This window comes from Mirounga leonina, unplaced genomic scaffold (assembly GCF_011800145.1).
Source record: "Mirounga leonina isolate KUSES-001 unplaced genomic scaffold, KU_Mleo_1.0 Mir_366, whole genome shotgun sequence".
Lineage (NCBI taxonomy): Eukaryota > Metazoa > Chordata > Mammalia > Carnivora > Phocidae > Mirounga > Mirounga leonina.
Window position 1 is genome coordinate 25369011 of NW_023270709.1, and position 21964 is coordinate 25390974.

Genomic DNA, 21964 nt, shown 5'->3' on the forward strand with positions numbered 1-21964 from the left:
TGTCTCTTGTTACAGTCTTTGTTTTAAAGTCTTTTTTTTCCGATATAAGAATTGCTACCCCAGCTTTCTTTTCACATCCATGTGCATGATAAATGCCTCTCCATCCCTTTACCTTCCATCTGCAGAGCTTAGGTCTTGAGATGAGTCTCTTGTAGGCAGCATGAGATGGGTCTTGCATTGTTATCCATTCTCTTCACCCTATGTCTTCTGATTGGAGCATTTGGTCCACTTACATTCACAGTAATTATTGATAGATATATACTTTTTGCCATTTTGTTGCTTCTTTAATGGTTGTTTTTGTAGTTCTTCTGTGTTCCTTTCTTCCCTTGCTCTCTTCTCTCATTATTAGGTGGCTTTCTGTAGTGTTACACTTGGATTCCTTTTTTTTTTTATATTATTTTTTGCATATCTATTACTGGTTTTTGGTTTGTGGTTACCACTGGTTAGTATATAACATCTTCGCATATAGCAGTCTGTATTAAGCTGATGGTTACCTAAGTTTGAACCCATTCTTTACTCTTCTCCCCCCCACATTTTGGGTGTCATACTTTACATCCTTTTACTATGCATCCTTTGACTGACTTTTATAGATGTACTTATTTCTACTGCTTTTGTGTTTCCTACTTTTCATACTCTCACTTACAGTCTCTCCTTTCCACTCAAAGAGCCACCTTTAACATTTCTTGTAAGGCTGGTTTAGTGGTGATAAATTCCTTTGTTTCTCTGAGAAACCCTTTGTCTCTCCTATTCTGAATGATAGCCCTGCGGGATAGAGCGTTCTTGGCTGCAGATTTTTCCCTTTCAGGACTTCGAATTTATCATGTTACTCCCTTCTTGTCTGCAGTTTATGCTGAGAAATTAGCTGATAGCCTTGGGGTTTCCTTTGTATTTAACGTCTTTCTTTTGCTGCTTTTGAAGTCCTCTCTTTATCACCACTTTTTGCCATTTTAATTACTAGGTGTTTTTTTTTTTTTTTAAGATTTTATTTATTTATTTGATAGAGAGAGGGAACACAAGCAGGGGGAGTGGGAGAGGGAGAAGCAGGCTTCCCACTGAGCAGGGAGCCTGATGCGGGGCTCGATCCCAGGACCCTGGGATCGTGACCTGAGCCCAAGGCAAGATGCTTAACGACTGAGCCACCCAGGTGCCCCTCGGTGTTTTTTTTTTTAATATTTTATTTATTTATTTATTTGAGAGCGAGCATTTGGGTGGGGCAGCAATAGGGAGAGGGAGAAGCCAACTCTGATGAGCAGGACCCTGAGATCATGACCTGAGCTGAAGGCAGGCTCTTAACTGACTGAGCCACCCAGTGCCCCAGTTACTATGTGTCTTGGCATGGATCTCCTGGGTTGATTTTGTTGGGCTATTTCTGTGCCTCCTGGATCTGGATTTCTGTTTCCTTTCCCAGATTCTAGAAGTTTTCAGCTGTTATTTCTTCACATAAATTTGCTGCCCCCTTTTCTCCTTCTGGGATCCCTATAATGCCAGTGTTACTACACTTGATGGAGCCACTGAGTTCCTTAAGTCTGTTCTTGTTTTGCATAATTTTTTTTTTTCTCTCACCTGTTCAGCTTTACTTTCCATGACTGTCCTCCAGGTCTTCTGCTTCCTCTAGTCTACTAGTTATTCCATCTAGTATATTTTTAATTTCATTGATTGTGTTCTTCATCTCTAAATGGTTCGTTCTTATCTCATTAAGGGCCTTACTGATGTCCTCCACTTTTAAGTCCTGAGTATATGATCATTACTTTAAATTCTCCATCAGGGGGTGCCTGGGTGGCTCAGTTGTTAAGCCTCTGCCTTCTGCTCAGGTCATGATCCCAGGGTCCTGGGATCGAGCCCCAGCCCCGCATCGGGCACCCTGCTCCGCATCAGGCTCCCTGCTCGGCGGGAAGCCTGCTTCTCCCTCTCCCACTCCCCCTGCTTGTGTTCCCTCTCTCGTTGTGTCTCTCTCTGTCAAATAAATAAATAAAAAATCTTAAAAATAAATAAATAAATTCTCCATCAGGCATATTGCTTATCTCCATTTCACTTAGGTCTCTTGCTGTGACTTTGTCCTGTTGTTTCACTTGGGACATGTTCCTTTGTCTCATTTTGTCTGCCTCTTGGTGTCTGTTTCCACGTGTTAGGAGAGTCAGCTGTGTCTCCTGCTCTTGAAGGTGGTGGCCTCAGGGGAAAGAAGTTCTTTCTGCCTGCAGCGCAAGGTCCCCTGTTCACCAGAGCCTGGTGCTTCAGGGCTGTTCTCTGTGTGCTGTGTGCACCCTACTGTGTGGCCAGGCCACGTGTGTGCAGTGGCTGTTCCTGCTCCCTGTGGTGGTAACGGGTCAGTCCGGGGCCACCTCGGGCTTCGGTTGGGTCAGAGCAGGCATTTGCCAGAGCTGCGAAAGCACCAAACTGCAGGGTGCCTTCCCTGCATTGTCCCCCGAGAAGCCTGTGTGTGTGGTCAGGGCCTGCAGTCTGACCAGCTGGCTGCCCCTAGCCCACCTTGGGGGCCACACTCAGTGTGTGGTTAGCTTCCCTTCTCCCGGGCAGGAGGTGCTTTGGAGTGGTGCTGGCCCCTATGGGGGCAGCTTGCATGTGCCAGGCTGGGGGTGCTGCATTTGATGGGCTCTTGCTTTGGAGGGGTGGATGCAAACCCCCACCCCCCAGGTGTGGGAGGCTCGGTATTAGCAAGGTTTGTGTGGGTCTTCTGGGGGATGGGACCCTGAGCTGGGACTGAGGCAGGCCTGGCTGGAGGCTGCGGATGGGAAGCTCAGGGGTGGGAAGTTGGGTGCAGTGTAAGCAAATGCTGCTAGTTCCCCCAGGCAGCTGGGGGGGGGGGGGGGCAGTGGATACCACCTGCAGGTCCTTTGTTCCTGGAGGCGTCTCCCAAGATCTCTGTCTCTCCAGAACACTCTGAGATTAGCAAACGACTCTCCCACTGTACGCCCCAGGTGTTTTTCAAACTGCTGCTTCTCTGCTGTATCTCCCCAGGCTGTTAGTTGTGTTGTCTCTTTAATGGTGGGGACTCAGTTTCCTCTCAGCCTCTCCGCTCTCCTGAAGTTGAGCCTGGTGATTTTTAAAATTCCAAGTTTTAAGTCCTGCTGATTGTAAAAACTCACGGAACTCAGCCCCTCTGGTTTTCAAGGCCAGATGTTACGGCTAGTCGTCTCCCAGTGCAATAGTCTGGTGCTCCCCCTTCTCTGTGCTGGCAAGTTCCTTCCTCCGGTGGGCAGCCCCACAGTTTCATTTAGCTCCCCACCAGGTCTCCGTACTTTCTGCCCTCATGGATGTGGCCCCTTCTCCCACTTACTTGTGGAGTCTGTTCTGCCAGTCTTCAGGTCCTTTTCTGGGTTTACACTGATGTGAGTGTTGTCTGGTTGTACCTGTTGAGCTTCGGGTCCTCCTACTGTGCCATCTTCCCACAATTTCTGTGTGTGTTTGAAATTTCAAACTTGGTTGGAACTTAACCCCCCTGGTTTATCACATTTTGGCATTCTCAAATTTTTATTCACAGGTGGATTGTGGAACCAGTCTACAGCAAAGACAGTAGTAGTCTATTCTTCTAAATCTCATTTAAACATAATTTTTGCTTAATAAACTAGGCCCTCTTTTTGGATAATTAGAAATATATTCACCAAAAATAGTTAATGCATGTTAGCATTTGTCGTCCTGACGTATGTCTAAGTTCATGTTCCAAAGAGACGGGTTTTTCCTTCATATATGGTGTGCATTTCCGCCGGTGAGAGCTAATCGCTTGTGTAACACACTGCTGTGGGGCAGGGGGCGTCCCACTCTGGAGCTACCTGGGCTGTGGTTGATAGCCGGCTGGTAGCTGTAGACCGGGGGGTCTGTGGTTCCGTCCACGGAGGCATGAACATTACACTGACAGAAGAGTACAAGCTTGAAAATGACAGGAAAAATGTTTACCGTAAGTCAGAGGTTCCCAAACTTTCTTGGTTCATGATGCATTTAGTGTCTAGTGTCTTAGTAATTTTTTCATAGGATTACTAGACCAAAAGTTGTTACCTAACAAGTTGTTTATGAAGTAGCTAGGTCTCTTCTGCAGATGTCATTGTGTTTTCCTTGAAAACTTAAAATAATCTGGGGTGTTGTGATACCCAGGACACCTCAGCTCACAGCTTAGGAGCTATGCCTATAAGCAAAAAATTTAAATTCAGTTGTATGTCCTCTGTGATTAGAACTATTAACATTTGTATAAACGTAAATGAAGATTGGGAGGGAACACAAAGTAAAAGTGGTTATTATGTTTGGCTTATAGATGATTTTAAAATATTGAAGCCCTTTTATATCATGTTTCCCTTCTAATTTATTCTCTGATTCTCTGGGTATCAAGGCTTGTTCTTCGGTCCTTTCTATAGGAAAGAGCTGTACAAACAACGGAAGGCTTCTTTAAGGGGCGCCTGGGTGGCTCAGTCGTTAGGGGCATCTGCCTTCGGCTCAGGTCATGATCCCAGGGTCCTGGGATCGAGCCCTGCATCGGGCTCCCTGCTCTGCAGGAAGCCTGCTTCTCCCTCTCCCACTCCCCCTGGCTTGTGTTCCCTCTCTCGCTGTGTCTCTCTGTCAAATAAATAAAATCTTTAAATTAAAAAAAAAAAAAAAAAGGCTTGTTTAAGCTCTGGGGCTACCATAGTATGGGAATTGTATTGCTAAGGAACCTGAGCTTTTGTGATTTAAATTAACTCTGTGTTCTCTTTTAGGACCACAGAGTGTTTTGGCTGATTACAGGAATTATGTTTATGGGAAGTGGCCTCATTTGGAGGCGTTTGCTGTCATTCCTGGGACGACAACTAGAAGCTCCTTTGCCTCCCGTGGTATGAAGGGTCTGGGTCGCAGCAGTGTAGCCGAAGGTTATGGTCTGGGTCTGCAGGCCGACCGACCGCCTGAGCTGGTGGTGTCACTGGCTTTGTGACCCTGAGCAAGTGATTTCATTTCTACATCTGTCGGTCAGGTCAGTGGCAGTGGTGTCATAGAGTTAGTGGGAGAATTAAATAAGCTGTGGAAAGTACTTACTACTGGGACAGTGCCTGGCCCGGTGAACAGCTTAGTGCTCTATGCAAAATACATCACTCTGGGATGAGCATTCTGCATTTAGACAGATGTTGGCAATTCTGCTGCAGGCTTTGTCATAGCTCAGATTGAAATTTAGAAAATGTAGTGTTCTCATTAAGAAAAGATAGAAAGTTTACCCTTTTTCTTACCTTTCTATTCCCAATTTACGCCAGGAATGAATACTTAGCGTACTGACACAGGGCTTGTAGTCTCCCCTCATCTGCTCGTCACCTTTCCTTTTACTCATGGCATTTGTTTTAAGACAGACCCAAACTAAAGTGATTAATTTTCCTGCTCTATTTAGATGGCCTCTTTACCCAAGAAGTCCCTTCAAGCAGACAGAAGGCTGGAAATGAAGCACAGCTTCCGGCCCGACGGTCTTGGATCAGGCAAGAGCGTCCTGACAAACCGTTAAGAGACATCAACACAGGAGAGACCGGGTTCCTTTTCATGGTAGTCACAGGAAACTTCTGGTACTCTTTTTCTTTTATAGAGTCAGACACTTGAAAAAAAATCACTAAAATTGTAATGTCTGATGATAAAGATATCATGGCGCACTCCACAATGCTGGAACTTAACTGCATTTTCAAAATTGAGGAAAGAAGCAAAAACCTTAAAATGCTGTTTTTATAGGCATGTGAGAATTGATTGTTGTATAGATTTTCTGATTTGTACATGTCTCAGGCCAAGCAAAGCCTGAAAACTTGACAGGCCCACAGTGACGAGATCAGGTAGCAGTTCTTAGTAAGGGGATCATGTTCTTGGGAACTTTGTCTCAGGTAAGGTAGGAAAATCCATAAACGAACTCTGAAAGTTTGTGCTTTAAATCAGCCTGTAACGTACTGTATTTTCTTGTATGTGTCCCCCTTTTATGGATTCCAGTTAATCAAGATTTTATTCTCTTGACCCCTGAAACTATTTTTCTCTGCTTGGCTATAATGGAAGCCTTTGGAAGTAATGCTGAAACTATTTCCATCCTGTTACTGCTCTTAGGTCACTCCCTGTCTTTAGAGTAGATGAAAGTGTACGTAGCCCAGTTAATCGATATGCCTACACCTCAGAGGTTCGAACTTCAGAGTGTCCAGAGCAGCTCTTCTACGACACATGATAATGTTGGGCTTACCTGCTACTGTAATAGGATGTCATGGGAGGCAGTTTAGGAGTCCATTTACCAAGTAGTTTCGTGATGGGAGTAAAAATGCTATTCCAGTAGCTGGTTCGGGAGAAGACAGAGTTGTACCTTTCCCCTCTCCCATGTGTGGTTAGAAGAGGCCACTAGAAGCTGGAGGATGCGGTGGCCAGGCTGGGTTGGTCTCAGCACAGAGTGGCCCACTCGGCACCTCCCTGTGGGTCAGGGGCACGCTTGAGGTGTGGGTGTCAGAATGTGGGAATACAGAACTCTCTAGCATCATAAATGTGATGACTTTGAAGACACTTTGATAACCTTTCCCTCTCATGGGACACTCCACTTTGTCACTAGGTAACCTATCATTATGACTTCGCTGTGACATGGGAAGAATTGAAAGCCCAAGGGGCTTGATTTGACTCTGATCAGGCACAGAATTTGGGCCTTTTTCTTTTGGGTGTGAGTTTGTGGAATAATTTTTTTTCCAGGAGCAACTACCTCTTAAGTGTGATGTAGAGAAGTTAACTGGTGTTTTATAAAGTTCTTGAAGGTGGTTAGATCAAGGAAGATTTCAAAATGTCAACTCACTCTGCTACCTAAGAAGTTAGGCGATTTTAAATTTTGAATTAAAATGAGCACAAGTGTTTGGTTATGTGAGCAAGCAGTCTTATTCTGTTTAACAAGGTCAAGGAATGATATTAGACTGTTTTTGGAAGGCCTCTAAAGAAATGTGGCCGAAGATAGCGAACTGTGAGAAATTAACCACTAAAATAAAAAGCTTTTGGGCACGTTATTCCAAGAATTGTACACAGCTTTATTTTTGGAGTTACAATACTTTTTCAAAGATTTGGCGGGGGAGAGGGAGAAGCAGGCTCCCCACGGAGCAGGGAGCCTGATGCGGGGCTCAATCCCAGTATCTTGGGATCATGATCTGAGCTGAAGGCAGATGCTTAACCAACTGAGCCACCCAGGCGCCCCTGGGAGTTAATATTTATCTAACAAACTTTAATAGATTTACTTTCATTACTTTAGTAATACCATGGAGCTGGTCTAATGGTACATGGACAGGGCATTCAGAGATCGGAGTTCATTCCCAAATGCACTCCAAATCTCTATAGGTCTGTGATTCAAAGGCATGGAAACCATGTTGATCGTGAAGTCTCGAAGCAAGTTCTTACATACACAGGTAATAGAAAAACAATCACAAATATGTACATCTGTTCCATGACCTTTAAGTTCAGATTTGTGTTAATCGAGATTAAAACCGTACAAGGTATTTCCATTTTTGTTAAGCATTTCGGAATCCATGCTTAGAGCTACAGTTAATACTTAGATTTAAAACGTAACCCACCTCTGGGGATAATGCACTGGACCCTGTAGACCAGTTTGTACATCTTTGCCATCCAGGTTGACCTTTGATAGTAGGACTTGGCACTTTTGAATACGGGATTAAGATGGTTAAATATCCTGTATAAATCCTATGTGAGAACTTGCTTCTGTCTGGTATGTTTAGACATTGAGAATGATCGTGTGTCAACACAGGCCCTCTTGGTCAGGGAGGTGGTGAGAGAGAACACAGACTTGTAAGGAAGAGGCCCGGTACGCTGCAGTTCATCAGCAAGTTCTACTCAGTTAAGTCATTCTGGCCTCTTTCATTGTTCCCCAAATGAAACCAAAGGGTGTCTGTGCTTTTTTGCTGTTCCCTAGGGAACCGGCAGCCAGCACACTCTGTAAGAGACTGTCACACGAGTCATCCGAGGTGCTATCTAGGGGCGTGTGCCCACTCTTCCCTCTGTACTCCCCTTACGCTCACAATGTTAACTTGAGTAGCTTTCCCTTGATTTCTAATTTAACTTGACTCCTCAGCTGGATTCCTGTCTTCTTTGAACCATTCTCTACACTGCCTCTAGAGAAGCTAGAAAGGGTTCTTGCCATCGCTTATTTTGCTCCCTGATGGCTACAGAAGCCGTAACAACGCCTTCACGTGTTCAGTGAAGCTGGAAGCCTGGGTCGACAGCTTTCCGTCGGAGATGCCCTTCCGCAGGGCCTGCAGATGAATCCCGCGTCCCTCCCAGGCGGTGGCCTCAAGCCAGAGGGCGTGCTGGCAGGCTGGGCACGGCTTGTACCAGCCCAGTGCCACACGGACGCCTCTTAGAGGAACCAGGACCCATGTCGAGTCACGGGGTTCAACTGGGCGAACAGCCGCTTCTCAAAGGCAGTTGAGGGCGCTGAAAGGTGAGCTTTGAGTGTCGTGTTTGTCCTTCACTCTCTGACGCCCTGTGGAGTTGTGAGGTTCTCCCTCACCCCCGTACTTCTCACTGTGCTATTTCCCTGCTCACTTTTTCCTTGTATACTGTGCTTTCTATTTCACCTTGATTGGAACGGGTTACCAATTCTAAAAGGACATTTTTAGGAGAAATGGACAGATTTTCGTAAGAGCTAACCAGAGAGTCCTTTCCAGGCATCAGCCCTAGGTATTCACGTGAAGGGGAAAGCAGTTGTAGGGCAGGTCTGAGTCCCAGGTTTCAATACGGGGGAAGCAAGGAAGGAAGCGCTGGAAGGGGACACAAGTAAGCAGAGCATCTGTCGTCATTCCCTGGGAAGAGGCCTGTCTCCACTCCAGGAGCCCCACCTCTCGCAGGATCTACTCAGGCTCCCCTGGATGGGCCCCTCTCCCACCAGAATGTTCACCCTGGAGATGACTTGGCACAGGGAGGGGATGCAGAGTAGGAAGGGGTGGTGAAGTCTTTAATGGAGGTCGAAGCTATAGACGTGCAGTGCCCCGGAGAGTCGGGCTCCCAAAGAACTCCTTCCAGCAGCAACGACAACTTGGTTCTGTAGGGGACACAGAACAGTATGTTGATCATGCCTGTGAAGCTCCTGCCCTAGTCCACGCATCCTGCTGTGCTCGGGTGACAACAGAGATGGAGATGGGTTAGTGCCACGAGGTTTCAGAGACGCAGACTAAGGCAGCTCGGCTCAGGTGCAGGCCGAGTCCTAATTCCAGCCCGTTGCTGGAGGCTCAGTGAGTGGCCACTCTCATCCTCAGACTGTCCATGTCCACTTGTCAGCAGCACCAACAATCCCAGGTAGGTGTCGTGCAAGTGAAATAGTATGAACGTTCACCACAGTGAACTGTAATGACAAAGGTGAACTTGCAGTGTTGTACAGAAAGGAATCAACTGTGAATTACTTTCAGATCTCTAAGTAAGGGTTGATAGGTGTGTAATGTCTAACTTTCAGAAAACGAATTTTAAGAGTAAGCCAAGCTTAGGGTCCCTGGGTGGCTCAGTCAGTTAAGGTTAAGCGTCTGCCTTCAGCTCAGGTCATGGTCCCGGGATCAAGCCCCACACATCCGGCTCCCTGCTCAGCAGGAGTCTGCTTCTCCCTCTCCCACTCCCCCTGCTTGTGTTCCCTCTCCGCGCTGTCAAATGAAATCGTTAAAAAAAAAAAAAAAGACTAAGCCAAGCTTATGATGTAATCTATCACCAGACCTTTTGAGATTCCCCCCATAAACTTTATAATCCATCGGGTTTTTCTTCTGGATAACCCTACATTTTAATTACCAGGCTTGCCTACAAATAACATTCAAGCAAGGGACACTTGAACTGTGGGCCACCAGAGGGCAGTGTCCCCAAATGCCCGTAAACTGGAGCCAGGTCCACCCCACTCTTTAGCCCTTGGTCCTATCCTGATGTGCATTTTATTCTACTTCCCATGTGTGTAAATGATGTTTTTCCTCAAAGGTGGGGACTTTGTCTCAGAGCCTGCACAGTTCTGTGCAATATCCTAGAGTAAACGAATGTATTCAGTGGTCTAGCTGGAGATGAAGATAAACCCTTTAACTGCTGTATCCATTAAAATCCACAATGTGCATACCCTTTGATCTAGCAATCTTCCAAGAGTATCATTAGCAGGGATATTATATAAAAATATACAGCTGTGCAAGAATGCTCACAATAGTAAGAAAACTGGAAATAATTTCAAGTAAATGTGAGAAAGTGAACCGGATAAAATAGGGTGCATCTGGACAATACTCTGCAGCCCTGAAGAAGGTAGCTCCACGTGTATTTGAGAGGAAGCAGGATACACTGCGGTATGCGAGCAGGAGAGAGTTTGTCCCTAGAGTCCTACAGAAACCCCAGAGTCTGGAAGAACATTAACAGCAGCTGTCCGACGTGGCAGGGGTTTGCGAGGTTCCCTGAAGGGCCCAGACCAGTATTCATGCGTGAGGCTCCAGGGGAAAGCGGTCTCTGAGGCCGCCGGCCAGCTCGTCCAGTAGTACGCAGCCCCGAGGAAGCCACAGACACTGAAATTTAAACTTCATTTCTTTTTTCTCCAATTTAGCTCACGGGCTGTACAGAACTCGAGGCAGCCCACAGGCTTAAGTTGCCGAGCCCTGCCCTCGGGGATGAAACTGGGAAAGTGATGGGACTGTGTGTGGATGTTTTTTTGTGTTTTTCTTTTTTCTTTTTTTTTAAAGATTTTATTTATTTATTTGACAGAGACACAGCGAGAGAGGGAACACAAGCAGGGGGAGTGAGAGAGGGAGAAGCAGGCTTCCCGCAGACCAGGGAGCCCGATGTGGGGCTCGATCCCAGGACCCTGGGATCATGACCTGAGCTGAAGGCAGACGCTTAACGACTGAGCCACCCAGGCACCCCTTTTTTGTGTTTTTCAAACACAATCTGAACGATAAAATGAGATCATCCACACCCCGGCCTTAGCATATAAATGTGAGGAGTGCAGTCCTCCTGCTCACCTTGTCTTTTGACCGCACGGTGACCACAGAGCTCCCAAACCTTGAGCTTGCCTGTAAAACAGGGGCTGTTAATGGCCTTTGGAAGACATGCCATATTTGATCAGTTTAAATAATAAGAGAAAGGGCACCTTCGTGGTTTTCCCGTAGGAGGTACTCACCTCAGGAGAAATCAGTACGTACTCGGCCTGAGAGGAAAGGATGAGAGAGGGACTGGTTACTGGGGGTGTGGGTTTTAACTACACTCTAAGCCCTATGCTTTGTTGCCCTTTGACACAGGAACTTAGCTCAAGAAAATAGATGCACAGAGGTGTTTATACATGAATATTTGTATCCTTATTTATAACGGTGAAATGAAATGGACTAAGGGACTAATAGCCACTTAAGTAATGTTTACATAAACTGGCTTATCCACAGATAAAACAGTAGGCAGCTGGGAAATGTAGGAGAATGTAAGCAGGCATAGAGAAAGGGTTACAGGTAAGACAAAATCTCGTTAAAAATCGGGTACAATAGGTCACAGTTGTTAATAAAATACATTCACACACTCAGTGTAATGATGGAGTGTGTGTTTGGTGCAGAGCCCAGTCCTTTCATTTCCGAGCTCTGTGACCCAGAGCATCTTCCCCTCGGATCCTTTGTCTCCACCTGGCATAGTGCCAACTTACCAGCTTTGATGTGAGTTAAAGAAGGGGCTGGAGGGAGGGAGAGATCTGTTTAGCATAGTGCCAGGCACAGAGTAAAATGCACAGGAAAAAATACCGGAAGGATACACATCAAAAGGTTATTTCTGCAGAGTGCAATTCTAGGTAGAAGATGTAATTTTTAAAAAAACTTCAATTTTACAATTAAATTAAATAATGGGTTTTTTATGCCCAGGGAACCCTTAAGGAAACCCACCTGAGAAAAGGAATAAAAGCAGTGAAACAGGCGCCTGGTGGCTCAGCAGTTAAGCATCTGCCTTAGGCCCAGGTCACGGTCCCAGGGTCCTGGGATCGAGCCCCACGTTGGGCTCCCTGCTCAGCGGGGACCGTTTCCCCCTCTGCCCCTGGCCCTGCTTGTGCGCTCTCACTCTTGCTCTGCACTCTCAAATAAAATCTTAAAAAAAGGCAGTGAAACAGGAAATGAGACTGCAGTGGCCCTGGCCTGTCTTCCTCTGCTGTGGGCTCCCACCCAGGGGGCGGGCTGTGACCAGAAGCAGGTGACACCACGTCCAGAGACCGCAGCCACAGGTACGGAGCTGCAGACCTGCAAGAACGCAGGGCCGCCTGCGCCCACGAACACAGGCATGGGATTGTGTCCTGCAAACAGTCCAGGTAAAAACTCTTGAGGGTCTGCAGTGGACGCCATTTTACGAGGCATCACCAGGTAGCCTCCTTTGCCAACATGGCATAGATTTTGTACAGGCACATGTTACCTTCTCTTCAGGACATGGAGCTATCCATGATTTGCATCTGCCCGTCATGTCGCCGAAGGTGATGTGCTTGCCATTATAGACATAAACACGGCCGTCTTCCCCACCCAGCATTCCAGAGGTGACGTCCGTTATCCTCAGGGGCGCCGCCAGGATGATTTCATCTGCAAGCCATAGAAACCAGAAGGAAGGGGCTCCCTCCTGTCATCCTTTCCGTTGTCCTAACCCAACCTCCCCCAAGTCAGATTAGCGCGTCCTTCATGCAGTCCACCCTCCCCACCCAGCGAAGGCTTTGTTTCCTAGTTGATCATCCATGGATGACAACTGATGTGGGTGGCTCTCCTGGTACCGCCTTCAAGAAGTCTAGCTCGCTTGGCTCTGGTCTCGCCTGACTCAAAATAGACATAAAGGCCCTTGGACTACTGAGCTGTCCATTATGAGGGCAGAGGCTACATGATCCAAAGGGACTTGATCCTTGGCCCTGTTCTTTCCCACCTAAGCCATCACCATCCAGGTCACTCAAGTGCAGAACTCCACCAAATCGAGAGAAGCGGCGGTCCCCGCTGAAGGTGCTGAGCAGAGAAGGCTGTGTGTCGGGGGTCAGTTCATACATCCGAGTGGTTCCGCCCTGGTGCAAGGTCATGGTCAGGAATGCCACTTTGGACACCTCATCTGAAATAAACCAGGACATGGTATCTGCTGCCATCCCGGGAATGAAGAGAAGACAAAGCACCAAATGGAGGCCTAGTCTTGCTTCAGCCTTCCATACCTCAAGTGACACAATGGCTCGGGATCACAGAACAGGCGTCTTCGGTGGGAAGGTGCAGCAGGCTTGGGCACAGAGACCCAGGCGTGGGGCAAGCGCAGGGCTACCCCATCAGACGGCTCTGACCCTGCAGTAGCCTCCACACGACCATCTTCCCTTACACCGCGAACTGCCTGCGTCAGTCACGCTCCTGACAAACCCGACAGAGTCTAAATTCCGGCTCTAGCGTTTCCCCCACGGTCAGAGAACAGAGCTGTCATACAGTCTGTCCCACCAGCCGGACTCCCTCACGGGCCCCAGGGCAGGGGACACCGCTTTGCAGTGTGGCCCATACTTGCTGTAAGTCATACTACTTTGTGTCACTGACTTTCAGGATTACGGGGAAAGTCGAAACTCGAGTGTCGAACTTGTGAATGCCAAGACTCTTTACTATCAGCATAAAAGGTGTGGAAAATGCCCCCCCAAAATTATAAAGTTCTAGAACGTATATTGCTTTCTGGAGCTTGATACCCAACGTGTGTGTTAAAATGGAGATTGTTGCAGATTATAAAATTTTATAGTTTTACATTTAGGCCATTTCTAACTTTTTGCTGTTATAATTAAGACTGTGATAAAGATCCTTTCCTGCGGTTTGGAGTAGTTCCTGAGAGCAGATTCCTAGAAATAGTCCAAAGAGCATCCAAGGGAATGAGCATCTTTTGAGGCCCTTGCCCTTCTGCCAAACCTTTCTGGAAGGGGCAGCGTCAGTCCACCTGTCACCAGCACCGTAGGAATGCCCACCTCATCTCGGCCTCGCCATGTTTGAGTAGCATCGTTTTCATACTGAAGATACTCCACAGTTCCTCATCAGCACCCTAAAATTCCCACTAAATATTTAAGTGGTTCGTTGTGTACAGTGACCACATAGCTTCAGCGGGAGCCTGAGCCCAGGGGCAGAGGGACAGGCCTGACGGGGTCATGCTCCCGACCACCGCCCTCAGGGATCACCCTGCAAGTACATCTGACCGTTCAAAGTGCAGCGAGTCTGTTACCAGAGAGCCGTGATGCCCAAACTGCACTGAGGGATACTGATCCTGTCTCTCATAAATAAATACATAAGGTTAACTTGTATATAATACAGATACGTAAATTGATCTTTTTATCTTGTTGTATTGTTGTATTTTGTAACAGGAAAATACCAAGACAGGAAGGACATTAAAACAAAGTCTGGAAAGCTCTAATCACAGCACTCCAGTAGAAAGAAAAGTGAAGCAAATAAAATCACTCATGTTGCAAGAGTTTGGAAAGAGCTCTGTGAAAGGGGGAAAACCCCAACTACTCCAAAGCTAAGTCAGCATCCGGGGTTACAGTGCTGTGTCCTTAGTCATGCAATGAAAAATCTCGCCATTCTGGGGTGGCTGGCCGGCTCAGTCCACAGAGCATGCACCTCTTGATCTCCCGGTTGTGAGTTCAAGCCCCACGCTGGGCGTGGAGCCCAGTTAAAGTGAAAGAAAAGGAAAAAAAACATCTAGCCATTCTTTTGCCCAATCCACTCTTACTATTCTAATGTTGTGTGCAAAAATCTTCCTGAAAAATAACTTGACAATATGTAAGGAGAGCCTTATTAGTAGACCCTCTAGTCCAGGAATTAAACTATTCAGGAGGCAAGAGTTTTCTGTACACTGACATTCGAGAGAGAAGATGGTATTCACAATAGTGAAAAATTGGGAGCATCCTAAATTTCAGCTTAAGTTTTTTCTTAAATATCTGGATAAGGGGTGATTTCTATATACGTTTTTTCTTTCCACAAATTTCTACAATAATAAGCATGATTCACTTTGAGCATCTTCAAGGGAGTAGGTTTTGTTTTGTTTTGAAGATTTTATTTATTTATTGAGAGAGAGAGAGTGACACAAGCAGAGGGAGAGGGAGAAGCAGGCTCCCCTCCGAGCAGGGAGCCCGATGCGGGGCTCAATTTCACGACCCTGGGACCCTGAGCAGAAGGCAGACGCTTAACGGCTGAGCCACCCAGGTGCCCAAAGGGAGTAAGTTTTTGTTGGCTTTTTAAAACTTTCCCGTAACACAAGTGATGTTTTATTAACATAAGTCCTCAGCAGACCTAGTCCCGGTGAACTGATGTGTAGAATTTTCTGAACACCGTCCCCCCCTTGCTCCAAGCTCAGTGAGACTGGAGCTTTAACAACACACTCGGTTACTTTCATGAGGGATTTTCAACAAATCTGAGGTGGATATTATAATTTGTGTTTTGCGGATGAGGATACTAATGCTCAGGTAGGTTAAGTAACTTCCCCCAGGTTATGCCGCTTGCTATTACCGAGAAAAGGAAATACAGTCTGGTCTGTCTGGCTCCAGATTTCACAACCTTCCCCCCAAGTATGTGGTCAAGAAGCCACCCGACTAAAAACGCAGTCATGTTTCCCGGCGCGTGACCTACCGTGAGTCGGGGCTCCAGCCAGCAACACTTGTTTCCGGGTCCCGTTCACCAGCACGTGGCCGCTGGACAGGGAAGCCCCCAGCTTCCCCATCGTCTGTGAAATGCCGTCAGTCGGCACCATGCAGCTCTGAGAGCTCTCCCCGGTGCCCAGTCTCCGTGGGGGGAGCGGCAGCCTTACCTTGTCTCCGGAAATGGTAAACCAGCTTTGGCGTTGTGGGGGCAAATAGCCATACACCCGTCCGAGGCTCTGTTTCTCGTCGTGAGCGTGGAACAGGTGGCCCAGGCTGGAAGGAAGCACACGCAGACGGGGGAGAAGAGCGGGCCGACTAGTCAGGGCCCGGCGAACACAAGCCCCCTCTGCCCCGCCCCTGCCATCCTGGGATCCTGGGATCCTGGCAGGGGAGCGGGGTGGCTTTCTGCTGATGCGAAGCTCACCACTCTGCCTCCCCACTGAGGGCAGGTAGAGGGAGGGCCACGGCCACAGGCTGAATCGTGTTCCTCCGGAATCCACGTCGGAGTCTGAACCCCAGCACCTCAGAATATGTGTATTTGGAGACCAGGCCTCAAAGAGGCCATCATGGTCTCTGAGGTCATTGGGGTGGGGCCTGATCTAGTAGGACTGGGTGTCCTCGTAAGGACAGACACCAGGTACAGGCGCAGACCCAGGAGAGGCCTGGAGAAGGCGACCCCCTGCAAGACAAGGAGAGAGGCCTCGAGATGGCCGCCGCCAACCCCGCGCCCTGGAGAAGACACATCCTCGCGGCTTCTGCTACCCAGGCTGTGGGACGGTCACAGGAGCCCTGGCAGGCTCATCCCCCTCCTAGCTCCTGCTTCAGCTTCCGAGAATCCGCCACCTTGCTGCAGAGCCACAGCTTTTCCTTGTGGGGTCTGAGCCCCCAGGCGGGCCCCCGCGGCAGCTGGCACCTGCCCCTCGTGCCCCGGGGTCCCTGGCCCCCACGGGAGCACCCACCTACTGGTGTTCCTCCAGGTTGGGCTCCCCACCAGCAGCACGGTTGTGTTGTTCATGCGGAGCCCGTGGAGGGCGTAGCCGAGCCAGGAGAAGTCCGCCTCACCTCGCACCGTCCAGTTGGCCGCCTCCACGCCCAGCTTTTCTACACGAGACAACCAGTGCCCTTTACCTTCCGTGGGAGGCTGTCACAGGACAAGCACATTTCTGGAGCTCACTTCTGTGCGGTGGAGGATGCAATATAAACGGAGACCCCAGCGGGCAGGTCGGAGCATCACTGGGATGCCTTCCGAGTTCCCAGGCTTCCATGGAAAGCCTCTGCCAACAACCTACGGGCTCCCTTTGGATCTGGACCTGGAAGTTGGACCCCTTTTTGTGTATCAGTGATTCTACCCATATCACCTGGATGATAAAGGTAGACACTCTTGTATCTTATCTGCAAGAGGAAGAGCTATTAGAAAATTTAGATGACCTGATAGTGGAAGGAGGGAGATAGGACAGAAGCCCAGAGGCACGAGGACAGACTAGAGCAGGGAGGTCTCAGGACGTCTCCGCCCCCCCTCCTCCCCCCTCACAAGCACTACCTTTGTGGCTCCAGCTGGGGTCGGAATAAAACGCAGCCACCATGCCCTTCTGTTTCCCTCCACCCGGCGCGAAAGGGGAGCCCATCACCAGATCGGGCTCGCCGTCCTCGTTCATGTCTGCGGCCACCAGCGTCCAGCCCAAGTTACAGTAGGTGTCCTGTAGGGGAACCAGGAGAGCACGTCACGCTCAAAGGCGGACAGCAGGAGGCGGCGAGGTCTGGCCCTGGCCCAGGGGGTCCCCGTACCTGGCAGGAGATGGTGACGTTGGGGCCAGAAGACAGTCCTCCTTGTCTGGAGCCAAAGTAGACGTACACCGCACCCTAGGCCAAAGCAAGCCGCGGGGCGGTCACTCAGATCACCAGAGAGGGGGTGAAGAGGACCTAGATCACCTGAGTCCCCACGGTCGGGAGCTCAGCAACAAACAGGACAAGTGGTTTTTACGTCTCTCACTTGCATCAGCGTGTTGGAGCTCCCAACACTGAGACAGCCACTCCTGTCCTTTCACACCACACACACTTGTTCACTGCACCGGCTGGACAACCCGCTCGCCTCCCCACATTGAGGCCAGCTCTGTTTCTGGCTCGCCCACGGGGCCTTCCCCTGACCCGGCCGTGATTCCTCAGAACACGACACGGCGTGTGGCCAGCGTCCACAGCCCTGAGACGCATGTGCGTCATCATTCCCTGTCCTGAACCAGCTCCCATCTTGTAACTTGCTGGTCTCCACCCTCACTCATTCAAGAAGCATTTATGTTCCACCACGAGCCAGGTGCAGGGAAGACCGTGTAAGTCAGACCACACTCTGTCCTCCCAAAAAGCTGGTCAACGGGCCGTGACACCACGGTGTGGAAGGGACTAGAGGGAAAGGCTTGTGGTGTGGGGAGAGTGACATGGGGCCTACATCACGGGCTGATGTCAGCTCCCAGGTGGGTGCCCTGTCGCTCCTGAAGGACGAAGGGGAGAAAGGGCCTTCTCCATGTGTCCTCAGGCGAGGGGGCCCGTGGGTCCAGAGGACAAACGGCTCACAGAATGGAAGCAGAGAGTGAGGAGACGGGGACAAAAGCGAGCTTGTGGCAGGTCGAGGTGATGAGGGGCCTTTGGCCTTCTGGGTCACATAGGGTGCAGGAGCCAGTGCCCTGCCATGTACAGGGCACACGCAGACGAGAGCCTGCGCTGTGGGACCCGGGACCTTGGCCAGGGCACAGGGATGCAGGGAGGTCTCCACTCGGCGGTGAGGACGGGGGTTCTCGAGTGGCTGGAACCCCCGTCCCCTCACCACCATTCAGTATCTTGGTGGGAGGGAGGGGGCGCAAAATCGGGAAACCCAGGAAGGCAGAACTAGGTGCCGCCCGGTAACCCAAGGTCATGTCAAGAACCCAAACTGAGGGGCCCGAGATCATCTCCCCACAAATGCGGGCCTGGTACATTTGGCTGGCTGCTTCCCACGGACCTTCCCCCAGACGTTCCACCCACCCCTGCCTCCCCCTCCCCGACCGCTCCCCCCGCCAGCTGCAGCAGCCCTACCGTGTAGGCCAGCTTCTCAGAGCCCACCGACGGCGCTCCCACAGCCAGGTCAGGCACGCCATCCTTGTTGAAGTCCAACACGGCCAAGGCCGAGCCAAACCGACCTGAGGGCTGAAGCGGCATCAGTGACCCACCCGGGCTAAGCCACAGCCTCCAGAAAAGCAGGCGACTCCCTGGGAGTACAGGGACCCGGGCACCCGACCTGGACGCTGAGGGCCCAGGGACAAATCTGCGGCCGCCAGAGCACGTCCGCACCCCGCCTGCTGGGTGTCTGCCTGGAGGGGACGAGGAGGGGCCAGAAAGAAAAGGGTCTGTTCTCACAAGTTCTGGGTTTTTCGAAAATGGTCCCACATGAAGGGCCAGGCTCCCTTGGGAAGTACCCAAAATAAGAACCCCATACACCAGCAACACTGGCTGCCATGTGACGAGCACTCAGAACGTTCGTCCCACGGGAGGGCACAGCGTGGACAGCACCTTACATGCACGGGGCAGGTACGCTCACTACCCCCGTTCACGGCTTACGGATGGGAACCCCAGTCCATTCGGGGACCCTGCTCTTCTGAGCTGGATTCTCTCCTCCTGCTCTCCAGAACCAGCCTAGTCCGCAAAGCCACTCCCCCGGCTCTCCTGCTCTTTCACAGCACAGGCGACAGTGAGCAGTCTTGCCAAGCGGAGGCTTGCCCCACACACGTTCCCACGGCCCAGAACCCACATCAATCATGTATTGGCCAATCAGGCTGCACCTGGTGTGCAGTGGCCTCTGGAGAGGAACCCCCCTGTGAGGCGGGAACTTGAAGAACAAGAAAGGGTTGCTCTGAGCACCAAGCACAGAGGGGCAGCCAGGGAGTAAGGGCGCCGGGCGGCGGCAGCCAGCCTCGTTTGGTCGCCAGCTGCACGTCAAGCCCTCCCACGCGTCAACCTGGCGCTCCCTGACAAGCAGACTCTTCCAGCAGAGCCACGCCCAAGGCCGCTCATCCTCCTCATTCTCCAGACAGGGACACAGACAGGCTAACTGCAGGCCTAGGCTACACCCACGCCTTCAGCGGCCATAACACGGCACTGCCTCCTTCCTTGTCCCATGGGTCTGAGAGCGTGCATCCCCCTCCACAGGCAGAGCCCGGCCGGCAGGAGCCCCAACGCTCTGACACGGCACGGCTTTGTGAGGAAGCAAGGAGCAGAGACGCCTGGGCGGCTCAGTCGTTAGCGGCTGCCTTCGGCTCAGGTCATGATCCCGGGGTCCTGGGATCGAGCCCCGCATCGGGCTCCCTGCTTCTCCCTGTCTGCTGCTCCCCCTGCTTGTGTGCATGCTATCTGGCAAATAAATAAGTATCTTAAAAAAAAAAAAAAAAGGAATGGGTAAACTTATTTTGGAACATTCTCATGTGGTAGCAGAAGGTTCCAGAAAATGCTGTCCGTCTGGGACTGTGAAACCTCACACACTGGCCAGCCAACGGAGGATCACCTCTCCAATGCAGGGCTCCTTCTGTCCGGTCGTTAACCCCATACCCTTCATGTGTAAAGTATGTCCAGGCATGTCATCTTGTTTCGTCCTCACAGCATTAATTCCACAGCAAAAGCAGTTTCCCCAGGACAAAACCACGGTCTGATGTCAAGTCCAGCGTCCCTTGCCCTGCTGCTTGCTGCTGGGAGCGCGCAGTCCCACCAAAGCCCCCGAGCTCACCTGTGACCAGTCGCAAGGCTGCCTGTCCCCCCTTCCTGCTCCTGTTAAGGACTAATGCCAGTCGAGGTCCCTGCTGTCCCGAGACCGAGCGACACTGACTCCATGCGGAGCCTTTCTCCTACAGTCACCGTGGGGCTTTTCTGGGGATGCATCACCACTTAAAATCAAGGAATGAAATCTGAGCGAAGTCTGGAATTTAGGGAAGAAACCAGAGTTGGTTTCTTACGTTTGATACGTTGACACCATAGTTACGTAAGACGCTACCTTAGGGGAAACCGGGTACAGGGTGTTTGGGAACTCTGCACTGTCTTTACAGCTTTTCTGTGAATCTAACATTCTTACAAAATAAAAATTCATATATAAAAAGAGGGAGACTTAAAAAATTCGGGGGGGGTGCTTGTAATCTCAAGAAATCACATCCTGACTGGCGACTCAGAGCAGCTCTGAATAAACAGCAGCTGTGTTGTGGGCGGGTACTGGGCCAACAGGCTTTTAAAAATGTAAGTGTTCCACAGACGGAGGCCACCAGCCATTTCCTGGCTATTTGCTCTGGGGAACCTGCCACGAGAGACGGGCAGTGGCTTATGGACACGAGGAGGGAAAGTCGGAGCCGGACGCCCCACCTGGAAACCCTCCAGGGTCACGTGGGCCTCCTTGTCGAGATCCAGGTCGAGGGGGGGCAGGCCCAGCTCGCTGCCGTACACGAGGTACACGCGCCCAACCTGGCTGTGGCCGGGGTGGCTGTAGCCTGGGGCGCCTACCACCAGGTCCCCGAGCCCGTCCTGGTTGAGGTCAGCCGAGGTCATTGCCCTGTGGGGGAAGAAGAGAGAACACCCCGTCCAGTGTCTAGGGAGAGCCATGGGTGAGACGGTCGCCTGCTTCTCTCTACAGAACTCCCTCTTGCTGCTTTTTTCACCCTGCGTGACTGTGGAGAATATCCACTTCTGAGGTTATATGGTTTGTGAGATCCGGTCTTGCTCTCCAAGAAACACAACAATAACACTGGACACATTAAGGCCTCTGGGCATTCCTGAACCCTATGACCCGAGCAGGTGAAAAGCATCTTCACAAAGCATCACATTCTGTGTGCAAACCCAGAGCCGCGAAGCGCGATCCTGGGCTCGCCGGGAACACAGGAAATCTGCATCCGGCCGACGGCACCGGGAGCTTTCCGACAGACCAGGTAACAAACGGAAAGGATGGAGCCTGAGACCAACGTGTGTTAAGTACACCGTGTTGTTTCTACCGTAGCTGCATAGGGTACCTTGTACCGTGAGGAAATTACATGTTCACCATATTTAGTGGATGTTTCCAAACGAGGGTCTATGACCCCCGGTTATAGATCAAAGGTCCAAATGTCTTTGTTGGGGCAGCTAGAAAGACCAGAAATCACGTTATTTATTGTAGTTCTCATGGCCATGTAAGGACTCCATGGCAGTACAGAAGGAAAGAGAAAAAAAGTTGTTTCTAAAGGGGCTGCCGCCCAGTGAGACAAACCAGACACACTGACCATGGACACACTGCTGTCCCCTGGCTCCCTGGGCTGGAAGCTGGGGAGGGACCTCTGCACCACCCCCCATTCCCCCTTGGCAGCAAGCCCAGCAGGGGACCACCTTTGGCTGCATCAGGAAGGCGGCCAGGAAGAGCCATCATGCACA

The 21964-nt window shown here is 50.3% G+C and overlaps 2 protein-coding genes across 3 annotated transcripts in view; one reads left to right on the plus strand and one right to left on the minus strand.

Moving 5' to 3' along the window:
* MRS2 (magnesium transporter MRS2) overlaps window positions 1-6977 on the plus strand; it is a 33241-nt gene extending 26264 nt beyond the window's left edge. Inside the window, exons 10-11 of one of the 2 annotated variants that reach the window (XR_004675825.1) lie at window positions 4701-4951; window positions 5357-5443. Coding sequence is in view for 1 of the 2 variants with exons in the window: in XM_034985778.1 (XP_034841669.1) it covers window positions 4701-4814; window positions 5357-5467 (225 nt within the window). In the remaining variant the exon portion in view is untranslated. Of the gene's footprint in view, window positions 1-4700; window positions 4952-5356 lie in introns of both variants that reach the window. The other variant, XM_034985778.1, reaches the window with a different exon arrangement.
* A 1949-nt stretch (window positions 6978-8926) lies between these two features.
* The window catches only part of GPLD1 (glycosylphosphatidylinositol specific phospholipase D1), a 54695-nt gene continuing 41657 nt past the window's right edge, over window positions 8927-21964 (minus strand). Inside the window, exons 14-25 of the mRNA XM_035030443.1 lie at window positions 20930-21116; window positions 18626-18736; window positions 17348-17422; window positions 17103-17259; window positions 16522-16663; window positions 15730-15835; window positions 15552-15645; window positions 12847-13023; window positions 12355-12515; window positions 11099-11125; window positions 10941-10991; window positions 8927-9013 (exon numbers count right to left, since the gene is read on the minus strand). Coding sequence (XP_034886334.1) covers window positions 8927-9013; window positions 10941-10991; window positions 11099-11125; window positions 12355-12515; window positions 12847-13023; window positions 15552-15645; window positions 15730-15835; window positions 16522-16663; window positions 17103-17259; window positions 17348-17422; window positions 18626-18736; window positions 20930-21116 — 1375 coding nt within the window. The remainder of the gene's footprint in view (window positions 9014-10940; window positions 10992-11098; window positions 11126-12354; window positions 12516-12846; window positions 13024-15551; window positions 15646-15729; window positions 15836-16521; window positions 16664-17102; window positions 17260-17347; window positions 17423-18625; window positions 18737-20929; window positions 21117-21964) is intronic.